Source organism: Tursiops truncatus, chromosome 10 (assembly GCF_011762595.2).
Source record: "Tursiops truncatus isolate mTurTru1 chromosome 10, mTurTru1.mat.Y, whole genome shotgun sequence".
Taxonomy (NCBI): domain Eukaryota; kingdom Metazoa; phylum Chordata; class Mammalia; order Artiodactyla; family Delphinidae; genus Tursiops; species Tursiops truncatus.
The window spans coordinates 51,005,110-51,032,642 of NC_047043.1; the positions used below are offsets into that span (position 1 = coordinate 51,005,110).

Below are 27,533 nucleotides of genomic sequence, written 5' to 3' on the forward strand. Positions count from 1 at the left end.
GAAGACTCAAATCAATAGAATTAGAAACGAAAAAGGAGAAATAACAACTGACACTGCAGAAATACCAAAGATCATGAGAGATTACTACAAGCAACTCTATGCCAATAAAATGGACAACCTGGAAGAAATGGACAAATTCTTAGAAATGCACAACCTGCCAAGACTGAATCAGGAAGAAACAGAAATATGAACAAACCAATTACAAGCACTGAAATTGAAACTGTGATTAAAAACCTTCCAACAGGACTTCCCTGGTGGCGCAGTGGTTGGGAGTCCGCCTGCCGTTGCAGGGGACACGGGTTCGTGCCCCGGTCCGGGAGGATCCCACATGCCACGAAGCAGCTGGGCCCGTGAGACATGGCTGCTGGGCCTGCGTGTCCGGAGCCTGTGCTCCCCAATGGGAGAGGCCGCAACAGTAAGAGGCCCGTGTACCGCAAAAAAAAAAAAAAAAAAATTCTTCCAGCAAACAAAAGCCCAGTACCAGATGGCTTCACAGGGGAATTCTATCAAACATTTAGAGAAGAGCTAACACCTAGCCTTCTCAAATTCTTCCAAAATATAGCAGAGGGAGGAACACTCCCAAACTCATTCTACGAGGCCACAATCACCCTGATACCAAAACCAGACAAGGATGTCACAAAGAAAGAAAAATACAGGCCAATATCACTGATGAACACAGATGCAATAATCCTCAACAAAATACTAGCAAACAGAATCCGACAGCACATTAAACGGATCATACACCATGATCAAGTGGGGTTTATTCCAGGAATGCAAGGATTCTTCAATATACGCAAATCAATCAACGTGATACACCATATTAACAAAGTGAAGGAGAAAAACCACATGATCATCTCAATAGATGCAGAGAAAGCTTTCGACAAAATTCAACACCCATTTATGATAAAAACCCTGCAGAAAGTAGGCATAGAGGGAACTTTCCTCAACATAATCAAGGCCATATATGACAAACCCACAGCCAACATCGTCCTCAGTGAAAAACTGAAAGCATTTGCACTAAGATCAGGAACAAGACAAGGTTGCCCACACTCACCACTCCTATTCAACATAGTTTTGGAAGTTTTAGCCACAAAAATCAGAAGAAGAGGAAATAAAGGGAATCCAAATCGGAAAAGAAGAAGTAAAGCTGTCACTGTTTGCAGATGACATGATACTATACATAGCAAATCCTAAAGATGCTACCAGAAAACTGCTAGAGCTAATCGATGAATCTGGTAAAGTAGCAGGATACAAAATTAATGCACAGAAATCTCTGGCATTCCTATACACTAATGATGAAAAATCTGAAAGTGAAATCAAGAAAACACTCCCATTTACCATTGCAACAAGAATAAAATATCTAGGAATAAACCTAACTAAGGAGACAAAAGACCTGTATGCAGAAAATTATAAGCCACTGATGAAAGAAATTAAAGATGATACAAATAGATGGAGAGATATACCATGTTCTTGGATGGGAAGAATCAACATTGTGAAAATGACTCTACTACCAAAAGCAATCTACAGATTCAATGCAATCCCTATCAAACTACCACTGGCATTTTTCACAGAACTAGAACAAAAAATTTCACAATTTGTATGGAAACACAAAAGACCCTGAGTAGCAAAGCAATCTTGAGAAAGAAAAACGGAGCTGGAGGAATCAGGCTCCCTGACTTCAGACTATACTACAAAACTACAGTAATCAAGACAGTATGGTACTGGCACAAAAACAGAAAGATAGATCAATGGAACAGGATAGAAAGCCCAGAGATAAACCCACGCACATATGGTCACCTTATCTTTGATAAAGGAGGCAGGAATGTACAGTGGAGAAAAGACAGCCTCTTCAATAAGTGGTGCTGGGAAAACTGGACAGGTACATGTAAAAGTATGAAATTAGATCACTCCCTAACACCATACACAAAAATAAGCTCAAAATGGATTAAAGACCTAAATGTAAGGCCAGAAACTATCAAACTCTTAGAGGAAAACATAGGCAGGACACTCTATGACATAAATCACAGCAAGATCCTTTTTGACCCACCTCCTAGAGAAATGGAAATAAAAACAAAAATAAACAAATGGGACCTAATGAAACTTCAAAGCTTTGCACAGCAAAGGAAACCATAAACAAGACGAAAAGACAACCCTCAGAATGGGAGAAAATATTTGCAAATGAAGCAACTGACAAAGAATTAATCTCCAAAATTTATAAGCAGCTCATGCAGCTTAATAACAAAAAAACAAACAACCCAATCCAAAAATGGGCAGAAGACCTAAACAGACATTTCTCCAAAGAAGATATACAGACTACCAACAAACACATGAAAGAATGCTCAACATCACTAATCATTAGAGAAATGCAAATCAAAACTACAATGAGGTTATCACCTCACACCAGTCAGAATGGCCATCATCAAAAAATCTACAAATAATAAATGCTGGAGAGGGTGTGGAGAAAAGGGAACCCTTTTGCACTGTTGGTGGGAATGTAAATTGATACAGCCACTGTGGAGAACAGTATGGAGGTTCCTTAAAATACTAAAAAAAAAAAATAGAACTACCATATGACCCAGCAATCCCACTACTGGGCATATACCCTGAGAAAACCATAATTCAAAAAGAGTCATGTACCAAAATGTTCACTGCAGCTCTATTTACAATAGCCCAGAGATGGAAACAACCTAAGTGTCCATCATCAGATGAATGGATAAAGAAGATGTGGCACATATATACAATGGAATATTACTCAGCCATAAAAAGAAACTAAATTGAGCTATTTGTAATGAGGTGGATAGACCTAGAGTCTGTCATACAGAGTGAAGTAAGTCAGAAAGAGAAAGACAAATACCGTATGCTAACACATACATATGGAATTTAAGAAAAAAAAATGTCATGAAGAATCTAGGGGTAAGACAGGAATAAAGACACAGACCTACTAGAGAATGGACTTGAGGATATGGGGAGGGGGAAGGGTAAGCTGTGAGAAAGCGAGAGAGTGGCATGGACATATATACACTACCAAACATAAAATAGATAGCTAGTGGGAAGCAGCCGCATAGCACAGGGAGATCAGCTCGGTGCTTTGTGACCACCTAGAGGGGTGGGATAGGGAGGGTGGGAGGGAGGGAGACGCCAGAGGGAAGAGATATGGGATCATATGTATATGTATAACTGATTCACTTTGTTATAAAGCAGAAACTAACACACCATTGTAAAGCAATTATACTCCAATAAAGATGTAAAAAAGAGTCATGTACCACAATGTTCACTGCAGCTCTATTTACAATAGCCAGGACATGGAAGCAATGTAAGTGTCCACTGACAGATGAATGGATAAAGAAGATGTGGCACATATATACAGTGGAATATTACTCAGCCATAAAAAGAAATGAAATTGAGTTATTTGTAGTGAGGTGGATGGACCTAGAATCTGTCATGCAGATTGAAGTAAGTCAGAAAGATAAAAACAAATACCATATGCTAACACATGTATGTGGAATTAAAAAAAAAAATGTTTCTGAAGAACCTAGGGCCAGCACAGGAATAAAGACGCAGAGATAGAGAATGGACTTGAGGACACAGGGAGGGGGAAGGGTAAGCTGGGACTAAGTGAGAGAGTGGCGTGGACTTATATATACTACCGAATGTAAAATAGATAGCTAGTGGGAAGCAGCCACATAGCACAGGGAGATCAGCTCGGTGCTTTGTGACCACCTATAGGGGTGGGATAGGGAGGGTGGGAGGGAGACGCGAGAGGGAGGAGATATGGGGATATATGTATATGTATAGCCGATTCACTTTGTTATGCAGCACAAACTAACACACCACTGTAAAGCAATTATACTCCAATAGGGCTTCCCTGGTGGCGCAGTGGCTAAGAATCTGCCTGCCAACGCAGCAGACACGGGTTCGAGCCCTGGTTGGGAAGATCCCACATGCCGTGGGAGCAACTAAACCCATGCGCCACAACTACTGAGCCTGCGCTCTGGAGCCCATGAGCCACAACTACTGAAGCCCACGCTCCTAGAGCCTGTGCTCCGCAACAAGAGAAGCCACCGCAGTGAGAAGCCCACATGCCGCAACTGGAGAAAAGCCCTCACGCAGCGATGAAAACCCAATATAGCCATAAATAAATAAATAAATAAAAATTTTAAACAAAATTATACTCCAATAAAGATGCTGGAAAAAAAAGTTAAAAAAATACAGTGTATTGAGTATTATGTATCCAACATTGTAATATATATAGGAATATGTAATAACAGAGCAACAAGATCAATGTATAAGAAAACAATAATTTTATATCTCATAATTGAGCATTTGTTATACATAAATTCAGGAAATATCAGGAAAATGTTCAGATCCATCTGCACTAATATTAGCTGGAGAAAGATGAGTGGGAAAGCAAGACTCAAATCAGGGCCAAGAGACACACAGGATCAGGATAGGCAGAGGGCATTCCAGGTGCAGCACAAAAGGAACAGATTCATGCCAGCAAGGATTTGCACAGTAGCCCAAAAGGGATAATAAGGCAACCAACCTAACTGGATGGGAAATGATGAGGAAAATGGTTAAGGAGTTGAGTGACAGTGATGATCGTGTCAGGGAGTATGGACTTCTAGATGCAGGCACTGCCTGTCTGGTTTAGTTGGTTAGCAGACAGGAGGAGCGGAGGTCCGGATGAGGCCTGAAGGAACATCAACAGTTCAAGGGGAGGAGAGAACAGGGCAACTTGCACCAGACAAGCAAGTCACAGGAAGTTTAACACTTCTTTCCTAAACTGCTTAAGAAGCAAGGACTTCCAGGACTTCCCTGGTGGCGCAGTGGTTAAGAATCCACCTGCCAATGCAGGGAACATGGATTCGATCCCTGGTCCGGGAAGATCCCACATGCCACGGAGCAACTAAGCCCGTGTGCCACAACTACTGAGCTGCGCACCTAGAGCCCGTGCTCCACAATGAGAAGCCCGCGCACCACAACGAAGAGTAGCCCCCGCTCGCCGCAACTAGAGAAAATCCGTATGCAGCAACAAAGACCCAATGCAGCCATAAGTAAATAAACAAACAAATAAATTCAAAAAATTTTAAAAGCAAGGACTTCACTGGTGGTCCAACGGTTGGGACTCCGCGTTTCCGATGTAGGGGGCTGCACGGTGCAGCCAAAAAAAAGAAAGGAAGTAAACACACTCCTCCAAATTGTAAATCTAACAATGATGCTGCGGAGTGTGTGAGTGGTGTGAGGGCTGAAATGTGGCTTATTTTATTAATCATATATATGTAAGTAATCGTATATATTTATGTTTATATTTGTAAGCAGACACTTTTTTGTATTAAAAAAGAAAAAAGATGTGAAAGTTAAGGGAAGAAGTTTGAGAAATGTGTGGTCACCAGCATTAAATACCAAAGTGGTTAAAGATTGGAAAAGAGATAAAGTCACTGAATTGCATAAGGAAATAATGGTGAATGCAACCCATAAATTTAGAGGCTCACTGATTACTTTCTGGCAAACAGTTTTGCTCTCAATGGCATGAAGGCATGTACTAAAGATTGCTTACTGGATATTAGGCTAAGTATCTAACAACAGTACGTACACCCAATGCGGCTCCTTCTAATGACGAAATTTTACCCAAACATAATTAAGGGAATTATCAAGCTCTTAGAGTTGGGAGAGCCCTTGGAGAGCACAGTCTCCCAGCCTCATGCTTACAGTTGATGGACTTAATCTCTGACAGACTAAATCCCAAGTGAGCCAGGCACAGACAAGAACCCGGGTCTCCTAACTCCTACTCTGTACTTGTTTCCCCCCATAAAGCACTGTTTGTTAAGTTCATTTTACGACTATGTATGTTTGTGTAGGTTTTCCCTGTAAGTTGGGTTTTTGAAGTTACAACCATAGTTTTGTGCATTTCCCCTTTTGCTGGTAAATCATACATTAAAACCAATGTGCTAGGGTCAACACATTTGGGAAGTCTTAGTGACTAAAGATGGTCTTACACTTCTGGTGACTTAAATATTCAGATAATGACTACCCTGTGTCTCCATTTCAGTTTCACTACCTTTTCTGAAACTTCAGTCTTCCCTAAAATTAACAGTCATCATACTACATACTAATTCTCCATCATTTAGCAGTCTACCACCAAAAAACTTCCCATGAAAAGAACTTTTTAACATTTGCTATTGATTATAAGGCTCCATCTACACAATTATATTAGTCTGTGAATTTCTGAATTTGCTATTAAAAACCTTGTAGTGATACATAAGGTTCAAGTAAACAAATCAGTCAGCCTGAAATCAGGTAAGCCTCCCTTGCCTTTGGCAAACATTTATTCTCCCAAACATTCGAAGATATAATTTGCTGACATTACAGATCTTCTTCAAGGTAAAAACAGAGCATTTCAATTTAGTACCTAACAGTTTTCACATTTAAATCATGAAAAGAGCACCAACATAATACAAACTGTTTCTAAGTGATCTGTTTCTTGGCACTTACAGAGTAACAATATTTATAATTTAATAAATTTAAATGACTGGTGAATTCTAAATCAAACTGCTTGCCTGAAGAGCCATTATGGGGACTTCCCTGGTGTCGCAGTGGTTAAGAATCCACCTGCCAATGCAGGGGACGTGGGTTCAATCCCTGGTCCAGGAAGACCCCACATGCCACGAAGCAACTAAGCCCGTGCACTGCAACTACTGAGCCTGCGCTCTACAGCCCGCGAGCCACAGCTACTGAGCCCACGTGCCACAAATACCGAAGACCGCGCACTCTAGGGCCCACCTGCCGCAACTACTAAGTCAGCATGCCCCAACCACTGAAGCCCGCGTGCCTAGAGCCTGCCCACCGCAATGAGAAGCCCTGGCTCGCCGCAACTAGAGAAAGCTCGTGCTCAGCAACGAAGACCCAACACAGCCAAAAAAAAAAAGAAGTCATTATAATCATAGTACTACGCAACCTTCAGGACATTCAATTGGTACCATAAACACAATGCTGGCTTGTGGCAGAGAGAATATCACACATACTTAGATGACTGCACCAGTTTACTAGCAAGGAATTAGGTTGCCAAAGGTCAGTTCTTCCCTTAAAACAAAAACAAACTCCCTCAAAAATAACAATAACAAAAACGTCACAAAATAAAATATGGGCATAAGGACCAGTCTAAGGGTACAATAAATAAAGTGTATCAATTTAGACCTGCAATGACTCCTTATGGGAAATTCTCAGCTGAGTCTCTATTTTTTCTTCAGCTCTGGAAGGGTGCATGGACAAGCCTTTGAAAAAATTAAGGTCACATCTGAATGGTAGACAGAGCCATGTAACTCCCAGAGTATGTTAACTCAAGAACTGGTTATTCTCTTTTCTCTCTAACCTCCCCTTCTGTTTGCAGGCTCTGTTCTCTGTCTACCCTTTGGTGTTCAGCTCTGTACCAGCAAGCACATCCCACAGAGCCTCAGAGATTTCTAAAAATCTTAAGAGTGGAAAGAACCTCAGAGGAAATCCAATGCAACTTCCTAGGACTCTAAGAATTTCCTAAGTACACAGTGTTTTTTAAGTTTTAGAATAAGATTCATTTCCCTTTTGGGGTCTTTGAGAATCTGATAAGATTTATGGGTCTAGAATAATGTACCCAAACACAGAAATGCACTATATTTTGAATAAAATGTCATAGGGCTTGCAGGTCTCTTATTAAAGTACCTCCTCTTTTTTTTTTTTTTTTTTTTTTCGGTACGCGGGCCTCTCACTGCTGTGGCCTCTCCCGTTGCGGAGCACAGGCTCCGGACGCGCAGGTTCAGCGGCCATGGCTCACGGGCCCAGCCGCTCTGTGGCATGTGGGATCTTCCCGGACCGGGGCACGAACCCGTGTCCCCGCATCGGCAGGCAGACTCTCAACCACTGCGCCACCAGGGAAGCCCAAAGTACCTCCTCTTTTGATTATGGGTTTCTCCACTATGGTTGTTTCCTTCTTGGAGCTTTCCAATTCTATTTAATTAAAAAATAAGTTATCTAAAGTAAAACAACTTAAAGGCAGAGTTTGAGTTAAGGCAAAGAAGACTTTGCCTGTTGCCCCTGGCTGGATGACAGTTTTCATTTATTCTATATATAACTTCCTTGGGACTTTCTGGGTAACTCCTATAATATACTGTTGTGAAGAGGCAAGACATTAAAACAGACAAAGCAGGAACAAAAAGAAAACCATCAAAATGAAAGGCAATAATGAAATATTTTTTTAATCTATATTAAAGAAAGTGTTCTTGTAACATTACAAGTTCCCCATAAACAGAGGGAATTCCCTGGCGGTCCAGTGGTTAGGACTCCGAGCTTTCACTGCAGAGGGCACAGGTTCGATCCCGAGTCAGGAAACTAAGATCCCGCAAGCTGTGCAGTGGCAGTTTTTATTCTCTCACTCTTTCTCCTACGGATGATGGAGAACAAGCAGGAATAGTCTAACAACCCTCGAAAGGCAAACTCATCTTCCTCTCCTCTCCACATCCAAGTAAAAAGTCTATCCAAACTTCTGGCTGTATTCTGTTCTGAAGATATGGAACTACAGTTTACTAAACTATAAACAAGGTAATGGGAAATTTTACTTTAGATTTGCCAGTTCTGATTAGAAAGGAAACATAAAGGCAACTAAAAGCAGATTTAATGGGCAACAGACCAGAATTGATGATGTCTTTTGAGCAGCAAGAGTGCTTCAGATGAATATTACCCCTTTTCTGTTCTAAAGAGTTCTATTTATGTAGAAACATTTTAGCTCTAAGGCAGAGAAACATGGCTGATATCTAAAAGTCAAGTGAGAGCTGACAAGAGAAAGAGCAGAAGGAAGCCCTTCTGGGTAGAAGGAACCGCCCATGCAAAGGAACAATGGCAGGAGGGAGCTGATGACACCTGGTAAGAACAGAAAGGTTGCCAGTATGGAATTAAAAGGAGACAGAGCCAGACCCTTGGGTTCCACAGGCCACAGTGTCACTTGCTTCCAAATGACTCCCCAATTATTCTCAGAAGTGATCTTTTTGGTGGCTAAAAAGTACTGTTTGTTTTCTGACTACTATTTTTCTATCCAATAAAAGCAGGTCATCTGAGTTCTAAGAATACAAGTTCTGGTTATCTGATTTCTAAGAACTTAAGATTTTTCCAAGGAAACTAACTGGCTATTTTCACTTGGTTGGTTCAAAAAACCAACCCAACCCATAAACACTCTATAAACAGTCTGAGTTTTCCTCTTGCAGAAAATGTTACCCATCATTGGTTAAAACAAAACATAGGAACTTAATATGTGTGTAATCTGAATTAAAATTTAAATCTCAAAGATGTTTTGATATTTTCAGTAATAGGTTTAAGGTCCTTAACCAATGCCCAAAGTAAACTGAAACTCAGCGACATTGAAAAAGAATGCCCTCGCTCTGCTACGTACACATAACACACACAAAAAGCTGTCCTTTTGACTTCGTATTTGGTACACACATATTGCTCATTCAGAAGTAATTCTTTTCCAGTCAATATAAAACTTTTGGGAGACAATTTATTGGACACACACATCTCTATGCCTCGTGTAGTATCGGAAGACTTTGTCCAACAAATTAAACTGCCCCCTTGGGCTCGCACCAGGAAACCCGCAAGAACCAGAGAAAGATAAACAAAAAGCGTTTCATAGTCTAAATACAGGCACTTTGGGAGATAATGCAGAGTTACAGCTGGGAGAAGAGCCGAAGTCCTACAGAGGAGGAGAGAAAGTCTACGCGGCTGACTTGGGTCTCTGACGCATTTCCTGCGCCCGCCAAACACGCTCGGTGGTCCTAGGTAGCCGTCGGGGACCCAGCGGGGGAGGGAGCCGGGATGAGGGGGCGCCGGCAGGAAGGGGGAGCCCCGAGGGGAACGGACCCTCCCCAGGCGGAGAGGGAAGGAACTGGAGATGTGGAAACGGCCGCTTCTTAACTGCCAGCTGAGAGCCGCTCGACTGTCTCCTCTCGCCCGGGAGCCCCGGCCGCGGACTCACCAGCTGAAGGAGTTTGATGATTAGCCGGGTCCCCTTGAGCCGGCGCAGGTTGAAGTAGGCGACGAGGCCGCTCCGGGCGCCTCTGGCGGGCCCCGGGTGCGCCTCGGTCGTGGATCTGTAGACCGCTCCGTTCTCCATCGCCCACGGTCCGGGAACGCAAGGCCGCAACTGGCGTCGCAGACTTCGCCGCCTCCGCTACCAGGACCTTCACTTCCTGGGCCTCCGCCCCACTTCCGGCCGACTCCGCCCCTGCCCCGCCTCCTCCAGAGCCCCGCCCCCTGCCGCGAGGCCTTACCTCTTTTCTAACTTGTAAAGATCTGCGGAGAGACCCAAGGAAAGGGAACAGCAGGTGCAAATGTCCTGAGGATCCAATGAGCTCGGGTCCTTATGAAACGGCTGGTGTGGCTAGGTTAAATAAGGGAGAAAGAGAGGCGGTGAAGTTGGAGATGTAGGCAGAGGCCAGATAATGTAGGGGCCTTGCAGAGCAAGGGAAAAAATTGGATTTCATTTTAAGTGCTATGGGTTTTCTTGAAGGACTTTCAGGATTTCTCCCTCCTGCTTCTCTCTGAATTCCTTCTAGGCTTAACTATCAAAATTGTTTCATTTACTTGTCTCTTTTTTGTTCACCAGCTGCTACAGCCCTATATGTTAATTTTGTGTGAACTTAAAGATACTCATCAAGGAAGGTAATTATATTTTAGCAACCGAAGTTGATCAAGTTACATGCTAGGCACACATATTTTCTCCACAACAATATAATGTAGGTACTGTAATTACTTTCATTTTACAGATGAGAAAACTGAGGCTGAAACCCAGTCCTCCCAGGTACAAAAGCCCCTCCCTGTCCCCCAGTTCTTGTTTTTAATAAAAGGCTTTAGTCTTCCTAGGCCTTCCCTGAGTTCCCAAGAGCAGAGTCAAGCAATTACTAATTATGGAAGTGAGGAATGCAGAAACAAAAGAAAAGCAGTCAAGAAATGATAGCTCAGGGATTAAACAGAGTCCTAGTTCTTCCTCAGGGGATATATACACATAATCTGACCACAGATCTTTGAGTTGTTCTGCAGGAACTAAGACCCCCATGCTGGTGGAGGATAGTGACTACATGCTGACCACAAGTACATAGACCCCAGACTGGTTGGAACCAGAAGGTTGGTGATTAATATTCCTGAAACAGAGCTTCCCTGGTGGCGCAGTGGTTGAGAGTCTGCCTGCCGATGCAGGGGACATGGGTTCGTGCTCCGGTCCAGGAAGATCCCACATGCCGCAGAGCGGCTGGGCCCATGAGCCTGCGCGTCCGGAGCCTGTGCTCCGTAGCGGGAGAGGCCACAACAGTGAGAGGCCCGTATACCACAAAAAAAATATATTCCTGAAACACCACCCTGTTACCTCAACACCAACCAATCAGAAGAAAGTCATGCCCTCTGCAACTCTCACCCCAAATGTTGCCTTTAAGACCCTTCCCTGAAAACCATCAAGGAGCTCGGGTCTTTTGAGCATGAGCTGTCCATTCTCCTTGCTGGGTCCTCCGATAAATGCAGTACTTTCCTTTACTACAACCCAGTGTCAGTAAACTGGCTTTGCTGCATGCTGGGCAAGAGGACCCAAGTTCGGTTCAGAAACAAGACCAAGAGGCTGAGTATCACATCCGAGGTCGAACACCCAGGGACAAGTAGAATGTAGGCCTAGGCAGTATGACTCATGGCCTTGCTGCTAACCACTAAGCCAGCAACCTCAGCCTGTAACCCATCTCTCCATTAGGGCCTTGAAACAGTGTTAAAGGGAGGGGTTACTGCTGCCCTCTGCTTTCACATTTATCTTCTGTTCTCCACAGCCCCAAACCTCCCTTTCTTCTCCCAGTAACAAAACAAAAGCTCCCATTCAAATGAATAGAGACAAACAGAAACTACTCTGCTGCAGGGGATGAGGGTGGCAGGCAGGGAGATAATCTACAGTCAGCCCAAACTATCCTTCTGTCTTTGATTAAACACATTCTTAACCTCTTGCTGAGGTCAAGCAGCCACCAATCCTGGCCAATAAAGCCACTGTGCTTTCACAAGGGCTACAAGAATTCATTGCCTTGTTATTCTTCAAGTCAGCATCATCCCAAATTAGATACTACCTCTGTCTGAAATTTACTTTGAAATTCATGAAAAAAAAAAAAAGATGAGTTGATGAATAGAGAGATGGATGAAAGGAGAGATTTGTGATAAAGCAACTGTGATAACATGTTAATGGTGTAGTACATAGGTGTCCACTGCACAATTATTTCAACTTCTGTGTTTGGATATTTTCAAAATAAAATATTAAGGGAAAGTTACAAAGAAGGACACTTAGAGAGAGGAGAAAAAATGGACGACTCTCAACGCTCTTGGTTTGTTTACGGTGCACTTGGGAAAGTCTAAAAAGGTTCTCTGCTTCTCTTTGAACTTAGAAGAGGATAGAATGTAGCCTGTGATTCGCAAACTTCAGGGTGCCGAAGAATCATCTGCGAAGTTAAAAATAAAGCTCCTTGGGGCTTCCCTGGTGGCACAGTGGTTGAGAGTCCGCCTGCCGATGCAGGGGACACGGGTTCGTGCCCCGGTCCGGGAAGATCCCACATGCCGCGGAGCGGCTGGGCCCGTGAGCCATGGCCGCTGAGCCTGTGCGTCCGGAGCCTGTGCTCCACAATGGGAGAGGCCACAACAGTGAGAGGCCCGCGTACCACAAAAAAAATAAAAAATAAAATAAAATAAAGCTCCTTGGAGATCCAGCCCCAAAGTGTCTGGATTTGGGTGGGTCTTGGGAATATAATTTTGTAAGAAGCTCTCCAGATACTACCGGTGAGAAATCCATCCAAATGTGGAGGAACACTGTTTCATAACACGATGGGAATGAAAGCCATTAGGTAGGAGACAGCAGATGTGCCATAACCTCCTTTGCTCTGATTGATTTGGGGGTGCCTAGCATTTGGACACTAATACCCTGCCAGTTTAAAAAAATGTGCATTGCTTATTGTTTCTTAATAAATTAAAAGACCAACTGAAGATTTTAGGTCTTCATGAACAAACACTTGTACAGTTGGCCCTCTGTATCCATGGGTTCTGCATCTGCAGACTCAACCAACCACAGATAGAAAATACTTTTTTAAAATTCCATAAAGTTCCATAAAGCAAAACTTGAATTTGCTGTATGTCAGCAACTACTTACATAGCATTTACATTGTATTAGGTATTATAAATTATCTAGAAATGATTTAAAATGTATGGGAGGATGTGCATATGTTATATACAAATACATGTTTTTATATAAAGGACTAGAGCATCTGAGGATCTTGGTATCCAGGGAGGGTCCTGGAACCAGTCCCCCCGCCGGACACCATAGGATGACTGTACTAGGGAGTCTTTTGGATGTAGAAACGGCAGCCACATAGGAAACTTTCGCTTCATTAATGAATAAAGAACACTGGATAGTTAAATGCTGGGACTTGCTGCATTGAAATGAGAAATCTTATTTATAGAGAAAAGATACACTAAATAGAAGAAAGGAAGATTCATTTACGTTTTGGAGAGTATTCAGTTTTCTCCTTTAATATAGTTAATATTTTTTAAATGAAGGAAAGAAAACATTCACAAAAAGAGATAGTTTGGGAAAATATAATTTGAGGAGATTTTCAACATTAAAAAAATAATTTGGTGCTACCTTTTCAGTTGAAATTTTAAGTTTCCAGCAGCTCCTACTGAAAAAACTTCATGGCTCTCTTACCTATGTTAGCACAGTTAGGCAGTAATGTGGATACAAATTTGGACCACAGACACTGTCCTACAAAGAGGCCACAGAAGGCTTCCCTGGTGGCACAGTGGTTGAGAGTCTGCCTGCTGATGTAGGGGACACGGGTTCATGCCCCGGTCCGGGAAGATCCACATGCCACGGAGCGGCTGGGCCCGTGAGCCATGGCCGCTGAGCCTGCGCGTCCGGAGCCTGTGCTCCGCAACGGGAGAGGCCACACAGTGAGAGGCCCGCGAATCGCAAAAAAAAAAACAACAAAGAGGCCACAGAAACAAGAAACATACATAACAGACCAGGTCACAAAACAAAGTGTATGTGCCATAAAAGAGACACAAAGTAAATGTTTTGGGAACTCAGAGTAGAGGGAAATGACTTTCAGCTAAAAGGATCTACGTGGTAGAGCTTCAAGCTGGGGGTTAAAGAATACTGAGCTTTGGACATGCAGAAAGAGGACAGAGGGCACTGCAGGCAGAGGGGCAACGGGATGGAAAGCAAAGAGACTGCACATAGAACAGAGGTTGGAAGGACAAAGGGTTGTCAAGGAGGATAAACTGAGGGTCAGATTTTGGAGGGCCTTAGAAATCAGGCTAAGGAACTAGGGCTTTCCTTTACTGTTGAACAATGAGGAACCACCAAAGTAGGGAAGTGAAATGACCAGAGCTCTTGCTTGAGGATATTTTTCTAGCAGCCTTGTGTAGACTGGGCTGGTTACAAACAGCCAGGTAGGGGCTGTTGTAGAAGTTCTGGAAGTAGGAAGGAGAGGCTCAAATTCAGACAGTGGTCATGGAAAGAGAGCAGAAGGGGTGGCTTGAAAAGACCCTGCGGGAGGGAAAACCAGAGCGATTTGGCAATTGATGTGTTTGAAGAAAAAGGGAGGAATTGGAACAGGTGCTAAAATTTCAAGCCATATAACAAAGATTGACAGAGACAAGGAACATGGGAGGAATTAACTCTTGTCAAGATCAAAGTATAAACTTCAAAAAGGGAAAAACATGACAGTCCTCCAAGTATGTCAGCATGCTTCAAAGAATTATTTAACTTACTAGCAATCAAAAGAATGCAAAATGGTTCAGAGAATTATATGAAAGATCGTGGTATGTGTGTATATGTCTGTGAGTGTGTCTATGTATGAAAAAAAGCTGGAATAAGATTACTAGGTTAGATCCGAAACTGGCTAATGTTTAGCCATTAGCTAAATGGCTAATTTGTAATAATCACAAATTATTGCCTTTGTGATTAACTCTAGCAGAGAAATCATTTTCACTTCTATCAGAAAAGAGTGAAGTAAGTCAGACAAAGACAAACATCATATCATTTATAGGTAGAATCTAAAAATGGACACAAATGAACTAATTTATAAAACAGAAACAGACTCACAGACAGAAAACAAACTTATGGTTGCCAAAGGCGAAAGGTGGGGGGGAGGGATAAATTAGGAGATTGGGATTAACATAGACACACTAATATATATAAAATAATCAACAGGGATAACTGGATACTGGATAACACAGGGAACTCTACTCAATGCTCTGTAATAACCTATATGGGAAAAGAATCCGAAAAATAATAGATATATGTCTATGTATAACTGAATCAAGTCGCTGACACTTGAGACTTACACAACACTGTAAATCAACAATACCCCAATATAAAATAAAAATTAAATTTAAATTAAAAAGAAAAAAAAAGAAACACCTACTATATTCCCCTCAGGCCTTGGTGACCCAAGCTGGTGTCCCATCCCTGGAGCCTGAGTAGGCTTGGGTCTCAAGGCTGGACTACCCTGGGATTCAGGGAATTAGAAAGGATGTACCATCAAATAAGCCCCCCTTGCCCCTCTAGTGCCTGGTCCCCTCTGGGTGGGACCACAATCTCCAGATTCAGGCGGGCCCTCTTACAGCTAAACCAAGCCCAGTGCACGCAAAGAAGGGTGGACCCTCTGGGCTGGAAGAGTTTTGAAAACTTACCTGGTCTCCACGTCTCCTGGTGGTGGGGTTCTCACCTCCAGCCTCCTTCCTTAGAATCGCCCCACCTCCAGACGAAAGCACCCTCAGTGTAGCAGTTTTCTAGGGGTTGGGGTTTGTCTGGGGAAAGGTGAAAAGTAAAAGGTAAGAAGTAATGAGACACAAGTCCTTGGGCCTTTGTTCTGGCACATTCCACTCTGACAACCCAGGAACACCACTTTCGCTAAGGCTCTGGTTGCCTGAGTAATCAGACCTGGGCATGAAGAAATCCTGCCACCTTGTGGCTATTTCCCACAACAACAACTTTAAAACCTCGACTTACGGGCACTTCCATCTTCACAAGGCCTGAGGGGCTGTATATGACACCTGCCCTCAAGAAATGTCCTGGGGTAGGTCATCAAAAAACAATTCAAGGGACATCCCTTGTGGTCCAGTGGCTAAGACTCCAAGCTCCCAATGCAGGGGACCTGAGTTCGGGCCCCGGTCAGTGAACTAGACCCTACATGCCACAACTAAGAGTTCGCATGCCGTTAACTAAAAGATTCTGCATCCTGAAACTAAAAAAAAAATCTCACATACTGCAACTAAAGATCCCGCACCGGCAACAAAGATCCCACGTGCCGCAACTAAGACCCGGCACAGCCAAATAAATAAATAAATATTTTTAAAAAAAGAAAAAAAAATTCAAAACCGGGCACTTTCAAGAGGTAAATTTTACTCACACTGTTTAAAAAGAGAAAACCACACAAAAAGATGCTCAACATTGCTAATTAGAGAAACGCAAATCAAAAATACAACGAGGTCGCACCAGTCAGAATGGCCAACCATCAAAAAGTCTACAAACGATAAGTGCAGGAGAGGGCATGGAGAAAAGGGAACCCTCCTATACCGTTTGGTGGGAATGTAAATTGGTAATGGCCACTATGGAGAACCCTATGGAGGTTCCTTAAAAAACTGAAAATAGAGCTACCACATAATCCAGCAATCCCACTCCTGGGCATATATCAGGATAAACCATAATTCGAAAAGACACATGCACCCCAATGTTCACTGCAGCACTAGTTACAATAGCCAAGACATGGAAGCAACCACAATGTCCATCAACAGATGAATGGATAAAGAAGATGTGGTACATATACACAATGGAATATTACTCAGCCATAAAAAGGAATTAAATAATGCCATTTGCAGCAACACAGATGGACCTAGAGATTATCATACTAAGGGAAGTAAGTCAGACAGAGAAAGACAAATATAATGGTATCACTTATAGGTGGAATCTAAAAACTGATACAAATGAACTAGTTTACAAAACAGAAAGAGACTCACAGACTTAGAAAACAAACTTATGGTTGCCAAAGGTGAAAGGTAGGGGTGGAGAGATAAATTAGCAATTGGGATTAACATAGACACACTAATATATATAAAATAGATCAGGGGTCCCCAAGCCCCGGGCCACGGACCCGTGCTGGTCCCAGCCTGTTAGGAACTGGGTCGCACAGCAGGAGGTGAGTGGTGGGCAAAAGAGTGAAGCTTCATCTGCCGCTCCCCATCACTCACATTACCACCTGAACCATACCCCCTCGCCCGCCCCGTGGGTCACTGGCGGCAGGGGGGAGGTCAGTGGAAAAATTGTCTTCCATGAACCTGGTCCCTGGTGCCAAAAAGGTTGGGGACCACTGAAACAGGTAATCAACAAGGGCTTATTGGATAGCACAGGGAACTCAACACTGTAATAACCTATATGGGGAAAAGAATCTGAAAAAAATTGATATACGTCTCACTGATCAAGTTGCTGTATACCTGAAACTAACACAATGTAAATCAACTATACTTCAATGTTTAAAATTAAAATAAATAAAGACAAAAAATTATTTGTAGCTTATACATCTTCTATAATTAACACCTAACGTTATAGACTCTGGGCCCAATTCAATAATAAATAGTAAGTAAAATTATCTTTCCCTAGACCACTGATGACCCTTCAGAGGGTATGGGGGACAATGCTGTAGTTTAGGGGTTTGTAAACTTTTTTCTGTAAAGGGCCAGATGGTAAATGTCTTAGGCCATGAGGGCAATGCAGTCTCTGTCGTAAGTACTCAATTCTGTTGTTGTAGAGTGAAAGCAGCCATAAATGATACATAAATAAATGCTATATTGCAACCATATCCCCATAAAACTTTATAAAAACAGGCACTGGGCCGGATTGGCCCACAAGCCACAGTCTGACAATCCCACTCTAGTTCAGTAGTTCTTACCTCAGATTCTCAGCAGAATCACCAGGAATGCCTGTTGAATCACAGATTTCTAGGGCTCCACCCTGACAGTTTCTGACTCAGGAGATCTTGAGTGGAACTTGGGAGTTTGTATTTATATCAAGTTCCAACGTGCTGCTGCTGCTGCTAGCCCAGGGCCACCTTTTGAAAAGCACTGCTCTAGTCTGATATATGGCATCGAAAGGGCACTTGGTAATCCTTCGGCCTTATTTTCAGGTTTTGGATCTTTTGTCTAAACAAAGCCAAGGTGAAGAACTCAGACTAGGACACACCAAGGTTTCCGTGCCAGAAGTAAGTTCAAGTGGAGTTCTTAGTACCTAGTTTCAAATATGGATCTGGAGGAGATAAAACATTTGGGAAACTCATCAAACTGACAGAACTGTACAAATGTTCAAGGAAAGGGAGTTCCCTGGTGGCCTAATGGTTAGGATTCCGGGCTCTCATTGCCATGGCCTGGGTTCAATCCCTGGTCAGGGAACTGAGATCCCCCAAGCTGCACGGCCAGAAAAAAAAAAAAAAGAAAAAAAAATTCAAGGGAAGAACCTACAGAGAGAAGGATTTAGGCTAGGACTTTGGCAGGAGTGCGAGAGAAGGTGAACAGGAGTCGCAGAAATAAAGGCATGTTTAGAGAGCAGGAGAACACAGAAGTAGTGTCACAGAGGCAAAGAAAAAGGTCTCAAGTTTTCCTCGTCAATGTTTCCAAACACTTCAGTGTTTGGTGCTGTGTTGTGCCAAGTAAGCAAAGAAACGTTTGGATCAGAAATCTCCTAGGGATGATAGTTTATCAACAAGATTAGAGGATAAGCAAGTAACTTCCTCAATCTCCACATTTTATGTATACCAGCAGAGGGCTGCGATGGCAAAGGAATGCTAGTGATGCCTTTCGTTCTGGGCTTTCTGCACTCCTGTGTGCGGAGTTAATTCCTCAGAGGTATTTGGGGGAAAAGACTCTAGATAACTTAGCCTCCTTCCTTAATATCAGTTGGGTATTTTACTTCAGGACAGTCTGATTGCTTGGGTGGGAGATGTGATGGAGCAAGGTGGAATCTTTTGACTGCTTTGGGAAAAGAGGGTGGGGTCCAGTTTGGGATTTAGATTACAGGGTGTCTCTGTCATTAGAAGGCCACTCTTAACACAGGGTGCCTCACACTGAGCGTCATTAAAGATTCCAGAAAACAATCTGTTTTCCCTTCATCATCGATTAAGTATTAGTGTTTGAAAATGTGAAGCATAAACAAAAGTTCCATAAGTAAAAACATACAAGAAGGTACACTTCGGTATTCAGTCTATCTGTTCTGTCTCATTTTGCTCAATCACCCTCTGCAGGTAACATTTTGTTTGCTTCTGGTTATCTCCCCTGTGTTTCTTTAGTGGAAAGAGACATACACTGTTCTGAAGTTCCTGCATGTCAGTTCATAGAAATCAGCTTCGTTTTTTGGTTTTGTTTTTTTTTGAATAATTACATTGAGTGGCCATACCTCAGTTTATTCACCCAATTTCCTATGAATAGGCATTTAGCTTGTTTCCAATATTTTGCAATTACAAATAATGTCACAATGAATAACTGTGTGAATATTATTTTTGTATTGTCAGATATGTATCTTTGGGGTAAATTCCTAGGTAGGTGAGTATTAAGTTTGTGTAGTTGTGTTAAATACTGTGAATTGCCCTTGCGAGAGGTTACACTGTTTTGCACTCCCAGGAATAGTGAACACAGCTGTTTCTCCAACATCTCCACATCTCCTACAAAGTGTAGAATCAAGCTTTGAATTTTCTTCGTTCAGATGGGGAGAAATAGTATTTTGGTGTAATTTTAATTTGCACTTCTCCCTGAGGAAAACTGAACATACTTACATATGTTCAAGGGCTATTTTTATGTTTTACTTGTCTGTTCAGTTTTTTGCCTATTTATATTCTATAAGGATTTTAGTTCCCCCACCTCTATTTTAAGAGTTCTTCAAATATTAGGTACATCAGCTCTTTATCTGTGATACAACTACTATCTCTCAAACTTTTTGCTTGTCTTTTGGCTCTGCTTACGGTGCTTTTTGCCATCATGCTTTTTTTTCCCCAATTATTTTTAGGTAGGTGAATATAAAATTTTTCTTTCATTGCATGTGCATTGAGTTAAAGTTAGAAAGCCTTTCCCCACTCAGACACAAAACAATTTTATGTCTTCGTTTAGTAATTCTATGGTTTCATATTTTATATTTAGGTCTGATACATTTGGAGTTGATTCCTGTGACTGATGTCAGGTATGGATCTAATTTTATCTTTACAAATAGCTATCAGTTGGTATAATCCCATTTTATACATATATGTATAAATATATACACACATGTATAAATATATATATGTGTGTATATATATAACTTTTCTTATAGAAACAAGCATACAAGGCAGTAGGTGTTTCAGAAGTGGTCTAATTACACAAATATATTTAGAGCAGATAGCTAAACATACTTGAATAATCATGGGACTAGTATTTAAGGAATTTATGTAAATTAAAACTCCTTCCCTGCGGCTATGAAAATTTTATCTGTGCAACGATTCAGTTTAGAAAGGACTCCACAGCCTCAATTTCATTTACCACGTTTGTAACTCTACACCTAAGCAGGTTGTCCTTGACACCACACAGACAATGGAACTAAGGCTACGGAACAATAAATGACTTACAGAGTCAAGGGATTAATAAATGGAGTAATCCAGCTCTTCTGCCTCTTTCCACGGTCTTCCATAGCATCCTGGCACCGCAGTTCTTGCATATGAAGTTAAAGAGCAGCAAAAGCTTTGGGAGTACAGCAAAAGATGTGGCCATCCCCAGCAATTCCACTCCTGGGTGCATACCCGAAAAAAATAAAAACACTAATTCGGAAAGATACATGCACCCAAATGTTCATAGCAGCATTATTTACAATTGCCAGATATGGAAGCAACCTAAGAATCCATCAACAGATGAATGGATAAAGATGATGTGGTACATATATACAATGGACTACTACTTAGCCATTAAAAAGAACGAAATTTTGACCTTTGCAGCAACGTGGATGGACTTGGAGGGCATTGTGCTCAGTGAAATAAGTCAGACAGAGAAAGACAAATACTAGGGGATTAACCAGGGGGAATTCAAGGAGAGTGGACCAGGGCAGCACACAGACACAGGGAGACAGGAACACAAGGTGCAGGTGGCTGCTCCAGGCTCAGATATGATATCATTTATATGTGGAATCTAAAAAATACAACAAACTAGTGAATATAACCAAAAATGAGGCAGACTCATAAATATAGAGAACTAATGGTTACAGGGGTTGGGGAGTGGGAGGCACAAACTTCTGGGTGTAAGATAAGCTCAAGAATACACTGTACAACATGGGGAATAGAGCCAATATTTTGTAATCACTATTAATGGAAAGTAACCTTTAAAAATTGTATAAAATTTGGTTATCACCTTTCTTTTTTTTTTGCGGTACGCGGGCCTCTCACTATTGTGGCCTCTCCCATTGCAGAGCACAGGCTCCGGACGTGCAGGCTCAGTGGCCATGGCTCACGGGCCCAGCCACTTCGCGTCATGTGGGATCTTCCTGGACCGGGGCACGAACCCATGTCCCCTGCATCGGCAGGCGGACTCTCAACCACTGTGCCACCAGGGAAGCCCTCACCTGTCATTTTAATAGTATTTCCCATCTGAGTAGAACTTGAAAAGACCAGAGTGCACATGCACAAAACACAGAATAATAGGAGACTAACCCAGGTAACTATTGGCAAAGTTGTAGCATTAAAGACAGAACACACTTTAATAGAAAATGTTTAGAAGAGTCACATCCTACAGGACGTCAACCAAAATTTCTGAACCAAAGCCTTGTTTTAAATTCTAAGGCAACACAGGACAAAATCAAATGACTGATTTTGGCTACTGGGTTATAATGGCAGTTCTGAGTGTGCTCAGAGGACCCCTAGAGGTCTTGAGAACTTTTCTGGGATTCCATAAAGTCAAAACTATTCTCATACAACTACTAAGAGGTCATCTGCCTTTTTCACTGTGTGAACATTTGTTTGCACCGCAGGTGGAGTAAAACTGCTAGCACTCTAGCACAAGGCAAGGCAGTGGCACCAAACTGAACTTGTAGTCAGCGTATTCTTCACCACTCTACCACTCTGTGGGAAAATATAAAGCCAAGTTCACTTAAGAATTCCCTTGATGAAGTAAAAATTAATTTCACTAAGTTGCAACCATTTAGTACCAGTTCTTCTAAAATTCTGTGTGAGGAAATGGAAGGACACGTGTACCACTTCTGCTGCTTACAGAAGTGTTTTTGTGCTATTGAGTGGTAAGCTGAACTGGCCACTTCTTCCACCAGGCTTACTTGAAAGAACTACTTGCAGCCCAACTGGTTTTTCAGATGTATTTGGCAGACATTTTCTCAGAAATAAGCGAAGTGAGCCTGTCAGTACAAGGAATAAAACTGACAGTATCTGTTACACTGATAAAAGTTGAACTTTCAAAAAATCAGAATCTTGGAAAATTTGTATCCATCACTCAGCCTGACAGTTTCCCACCACTTAATCTTTTCTAATGAGATCTGATAATAACTAAAAATATGTGATTTGGGGAGACATTTTATAGTGGGACATGTCAATATTTGGAAGAACCCTGTAGTTCAGTGAACTGATATTTTCTAAACCCAGTGAATAATGTTACAAAATCACATAGGGGTAAAAATCCACTCAAAGGGCAAGAAAGACCAATGGATTCCACACTGCAATTAACCTTTAAAAAACTAACACTTGTCAAGCTTTAGTATCAGAAAAGGAAATTCACAATTATCTGGAAAAGCTATTAAAATACTCCTCCTTTTTCCACCTATGTATTTGTGAGGCTGGATTTTCTTCCTGGAATTCAAATAGCACATCAGATCAGACGGAATACAGCAGATGACAGAACCCAGTTGTCTTCCATTAAGCCAGGCATCAGAGCTTGTAAAAATGTAAAACAACAGTACCCTTCTACATACTTTTAGTTTTGTAAAGTTGTTTTCTATAAAAAGTTACTTTAACATGTAATGGAATTACTATTGTTATTTATAAATGAATATTTTAAAATTTTCAGCTTTTATTTATTACATGGCAAATACAGATAAGTGACCACATTAACAATAATTCTTTGGGGTTCTTAATAAGTACAAATATAAAGGAGTCTTGGGAATTCCCTGGTGGTCCAGTGGTTAGGACTCAGCACTTTCACTGCTGAGGTCCCAGGTTCAATCCCTGGTTGGGGAACTAAGACCCCCCCCCAAGCCTCACGCAGGGGGTGGGGGAAGGAGTCTTGTGACCAAAAGTTTTAAGAATCACCCATATTTGAATTTTAGAAAAAAATCTTAACCCAACATAAGACAGAAAAGAATTGTCACCAACTAATTCTAAACAGATTTTGGTGATACAATGAGATCAAGGTACTACTCTGCCCCAAACGTGTGTGTCTGTATATATTACTCTCCCTCCCTCTCTCTCTCTATATATAGTCATATTTTGAGAAATTGGAAGCATCATTATTTTATGGTTATTTCTCAAAGTATAACTCTATCCATATATTCTCTAATTATCTGATTGAGAAATACCTTTTAAAAATCCTTGAATTTGGGCTTCCCTGGTGGTGCAGTGGTTGGGAGTCTGCCTGCCGATGCAGGGGACGCGGGTTCGTGCCCCGGTCCGGGAGGATCCCACATGCTGTGGAGCGGCTGGGCCCGTGAGCCATGGCCGCTGAGCCTGCGCGCCCAGAGCCTGTGCTCTGCAACAGGAGAGGCCACAGCAGTGAGAGGCCCGCGTAGCACTAAAATAAATAAATAAATCCTTGAATTTCATATACCTCTTCACATTAATTACTTCATATATTTTTTATTGTATGTATGGACTACAATTTTTCCTATAAGTCTCTGAAGTGATCATGATCACAGGATAACTCTTACACATATAGTGAGAATTCCCTGATATCATTGTCTACAATCCTATTTCAGCATGGGGAACCACTATTTGATAAAGACATTAATAAGGTGCTACATGAAAGAGGAATTCCCGTATTCTGGCATTTTACCAGTTTAAAAAGCAAGTACTTTCTCTAAAACGAAAGCCCACATACGAAAACTGTAACAGATATTACCATTTGGGCTACTGTTAAGTTCCACAACAGGCCTTATAAATTGATATCTGATAGTTTTAAAGAAGCAAAACGTTAACAAGTATTACACCAATCTTACACAAACTGTTTGTTTGTTTTAATATTTATTTATTTATTTGGCTGAGCCGGGTGTTAGCTGTGGCATGTGGGATCTAGTTCCGTGACCAGGGATCGAACCAGTGCATTAGGAGAGCAGAGTCTTCGCCACTGGACCACCAGGGAAGTCCCACAAACTCTTTACAAAGAGGGAATACTTTCCAACTTGATTTATGATTTCAACATAATCTTGATATCAAACACTGACAAAACCATGAAAATTACAGGACAATTTTTCTCAGGAGCATGATGTAAAATCCTAATAAAATATTAGCAAACCAAATCCAGCAATATAATAAAATACATCAAGATCAAGTTAATTTCAGGGATACAAAGTTGGCTTAATATTTCTAAAAGGTAATGTAACTGATACCATTAACAGAAAAATTATCTAATAAAAAACATTTTATAAAATTCAACACCCATTCATAAAACTTATGATATAAAGTAACTAGGAAAGAAGAGAGCTTTCTTTCTGATAGAGTATCTACAAAAAGCATGCAGCAAATATACTCAATAGTGAAATTTAAAGCTTTCATTCTGAGATGGGGAACAAGATAAAGATGCTTCCTCTCTTCGGTTCTATAGAATCCTATACTGGAGCATAGGCGTCACAAAGCAAGATAACACTAGAAAAGACTAAAACTCGTTATTTGCAGATGACATAATTATATGTAGAAAAATATAAAATAAATTACAGATGGTGCACCTTTCAATAGCTCAGCTGGGAGAGCAGAGGACTGTAGACAGGACACATGTAAAATAAACTACGGATGAACATTAACAAATGAATCTGAGTAAGGTTGCTGGATAAGATCAATATGAAAAAAGTGTATTTCTACATACCAGCAACAAAGAAAATAACATTTTAAAAGGATGCCATTTAAAACAGCATCAAAAAGGGAGTTCCCTGGTGGTCCAGTGGTTAGAACGCTGAGCTTTCACTGCTGAGAGCCCGGGTTTAATCCCTGGTCAGGGAACCAAGATCCCGAAAGCTGCACGGCGTGGCCAAAAAAATAAATAAATAATAAAATAGCCTAAAAAAATTAGCTGGAAAAAAATCTACCAAAAGAAGGTGCAAGATGATACACTGAAAAATACAAACACTGCGAGGAGAGACTGAAGGCCTATCTAAATGGAAGGATATTCCTGTGCATAGTTTGGAAGATACTGTAAATATGATAATTATCCCCAAATTGATCCATAAATTCAATCTCAATCAAAAGGCCACTTCTGGGCTTTCCTGGTGGCACAGTGGTTGAGAGCCCACCTGTCAAGGCAGGGGACATGGGTTCGTGCCCTGGTCCGGGAAGATCCCATATGCCGCGGAGCGGCTGGGCCCCGTGAGCCATGGTCGCTGAGCCTGCACATCCGGAGCCTGTGCTCCGCAACGGGAGAGGCCACAACAGGGAGAGGCCCGCAAACCGCAAAAAGGCCACTTCTTTGGTGTGGCAACTGACCACTTGCTTCTAAAGTTTATATGGAAATGCAAAGGGTCAAGAATAGCAAAAACAATCTTAAGGAAAAACAATAGGGGAGGGCTTAGGCTGCCAGATAAAGGCTTTTTTTTTTTTTTAACTACAGAAATTGAGACTGTAGTACTGGTACAGGGTAGAGAAACTGGCAAATGGAAAAGAACAAAAAGTCCAGAAACAGATGCATGCATAAATGGACAAATTATGACCCAGGTGACACTGCAGTTCAGAAGGATGATACCCCCCCCCCCCAACAGAGTGGTAATGAATTAATTGAACACCACAATAAAAAAAAAAAAAAAAAAACCTTTATCCCCTATTTCATACCATGCACAGAAATCAATCCCAGATGAATTGATGAATTGTAGAAAAGTAAAACAATAAAGCTTCTAGAAAAAAAAAAACTTAGACTATCTTCATGACCTTGAGAGCAAGCAAAGACTTCTTCAAAACAGGTAAAAAAAAAAAATCAATAACCATAAAGAAAAGCTAGCAAATGGAACATTAAAATCAATTTCTATTCATCAAAAGATAGCAATGAGAGTGAAAAGGCCAAACCACAGAATGAGAGAAGATATTTGCAATACGTATCTGACAAGGACTAGTATTCTGAACACGTAAAGAATGAGATAGTAAGAAAAAGTCAAATATCTCCCTATTTTTCTGAGGGGGATAAAAAAAAGAAGACTCTTAAGATTCTTAAACAGGTACTTTATAAAAGAGGATATCCAAATGGCCAATAAACATGAAACATGCTTAATTGCATGAGTTATTAGGGAAATACAATTAAAACCACAATGAGATCCTATTGTATAAATAAAAAACCTGCCAGAATGATAGACAATAGCAAGTGTATGCAAAGATGCAGAGCAACTGGAACACATATACTGCTGGTAGTAATGCGAATTCCTTTTAAAAAATTGATATGTAATTCACCCTTTTGAAGCGACGTCAAGTTTTTAGTATATTCACAAGACTGTGCACTGTATAATTCCAGAACATTTTCATCACCCTCAAAAGAAACCCTATACCTATTAGCAGTCACTCCTCATTGCCCTCTCCTCTTGCAACCACTAATTTACTTTATGTCTCAACGCATTTGCCTATTCTGGACATTCCATATAAATGGAATCATACATTCTGACTTTTTGACTAGCTTCTTTCACTTAACATGCTTTCAAAGTACATCCATGTTGTAGCATGTATCAATACTTCACTCCTTTTTCTTTTTTGGCCACGCTGTGTGGCTTGCAGGATCCTAGTTCCCTCGGCAGTGAAGCACAGAGTCCTAACCACTAGACCACCAGGGAACTCCCATTCCTTTTTATAGCTGAAAAATACTCCATTGTATGGATATGTCACATTCTGTTTACCCATTTGTCTGCTGATGGATGTTTTGTTTGTTTCCACCTTTTAGCTATTATACATAATGCTGCTATAAACATTTGTATACAAGTTTCTGTGAGGACATACGTTCTCATTTCTGTTGGGTATATATCCAGGAGTGGAAATGCTAGGTCATGTGGTAACTATATGTTTAACCATACTGTTTTCCAAAGTGGTTGCACCATTTTACATTCCCACCAGCAATGTACAGGAGTTCTCATTTCTTCACATCTTCACCAACACTTATTTTTTATTTCAGCTGTGAAGTGGTATCTCATTGTGGCTTTGACTTGCATTTCACCAATTACTAATGACATCAAGCAACTTTTCATGTGCTTGTCATTCATATATCTCCTCTGAATTAATATCTATTCAAATACTTTGTCCATTTCAACATTGGGC

General features: G+C 41.4%; 1 protein-coding gene and 1 non-coding gene across 2 annotated transcripts in view; one reads left to right on the forward strand and one right to left on the reverse strand.

Moving 5' to 3' along the window:
• Positions 1 to 10,224, reverse strand: part of CMTM6 (CKLF like MARVEL transmembrane domain containing 6) — a 52,033-nt gene extending 41,809 nt beyond the window's left edge. Inside the window, exon 1 of the mRNA XM_019946920.3 lies at positions 9,998 to 10,224. Within this exon, the coding sequence (XP_019802479.2) occupies positions 9,998 to 10,135 (138 nt within the window). The 5' untranslated portion in view covers positions 10,136 to 10,224. The remainder of the gene's footprint in view (positions 1 to 9,997) is intronic.
• A 12,982-nt stretch (positions 10,225 to 23,206) lies between these two features.
• TRNAE-UUC (transfer RNA glutamic acid (anticodon UUC)) lies at positions 23,207 to 23,279 on the forward strand. Its single transcript has one exon. It is a non-coding gene; the product is annotated as a tRNA-Glu (tRNA).
• Positions 23,280 to 27,533: the final 4,254 nt, after the last annotated feature.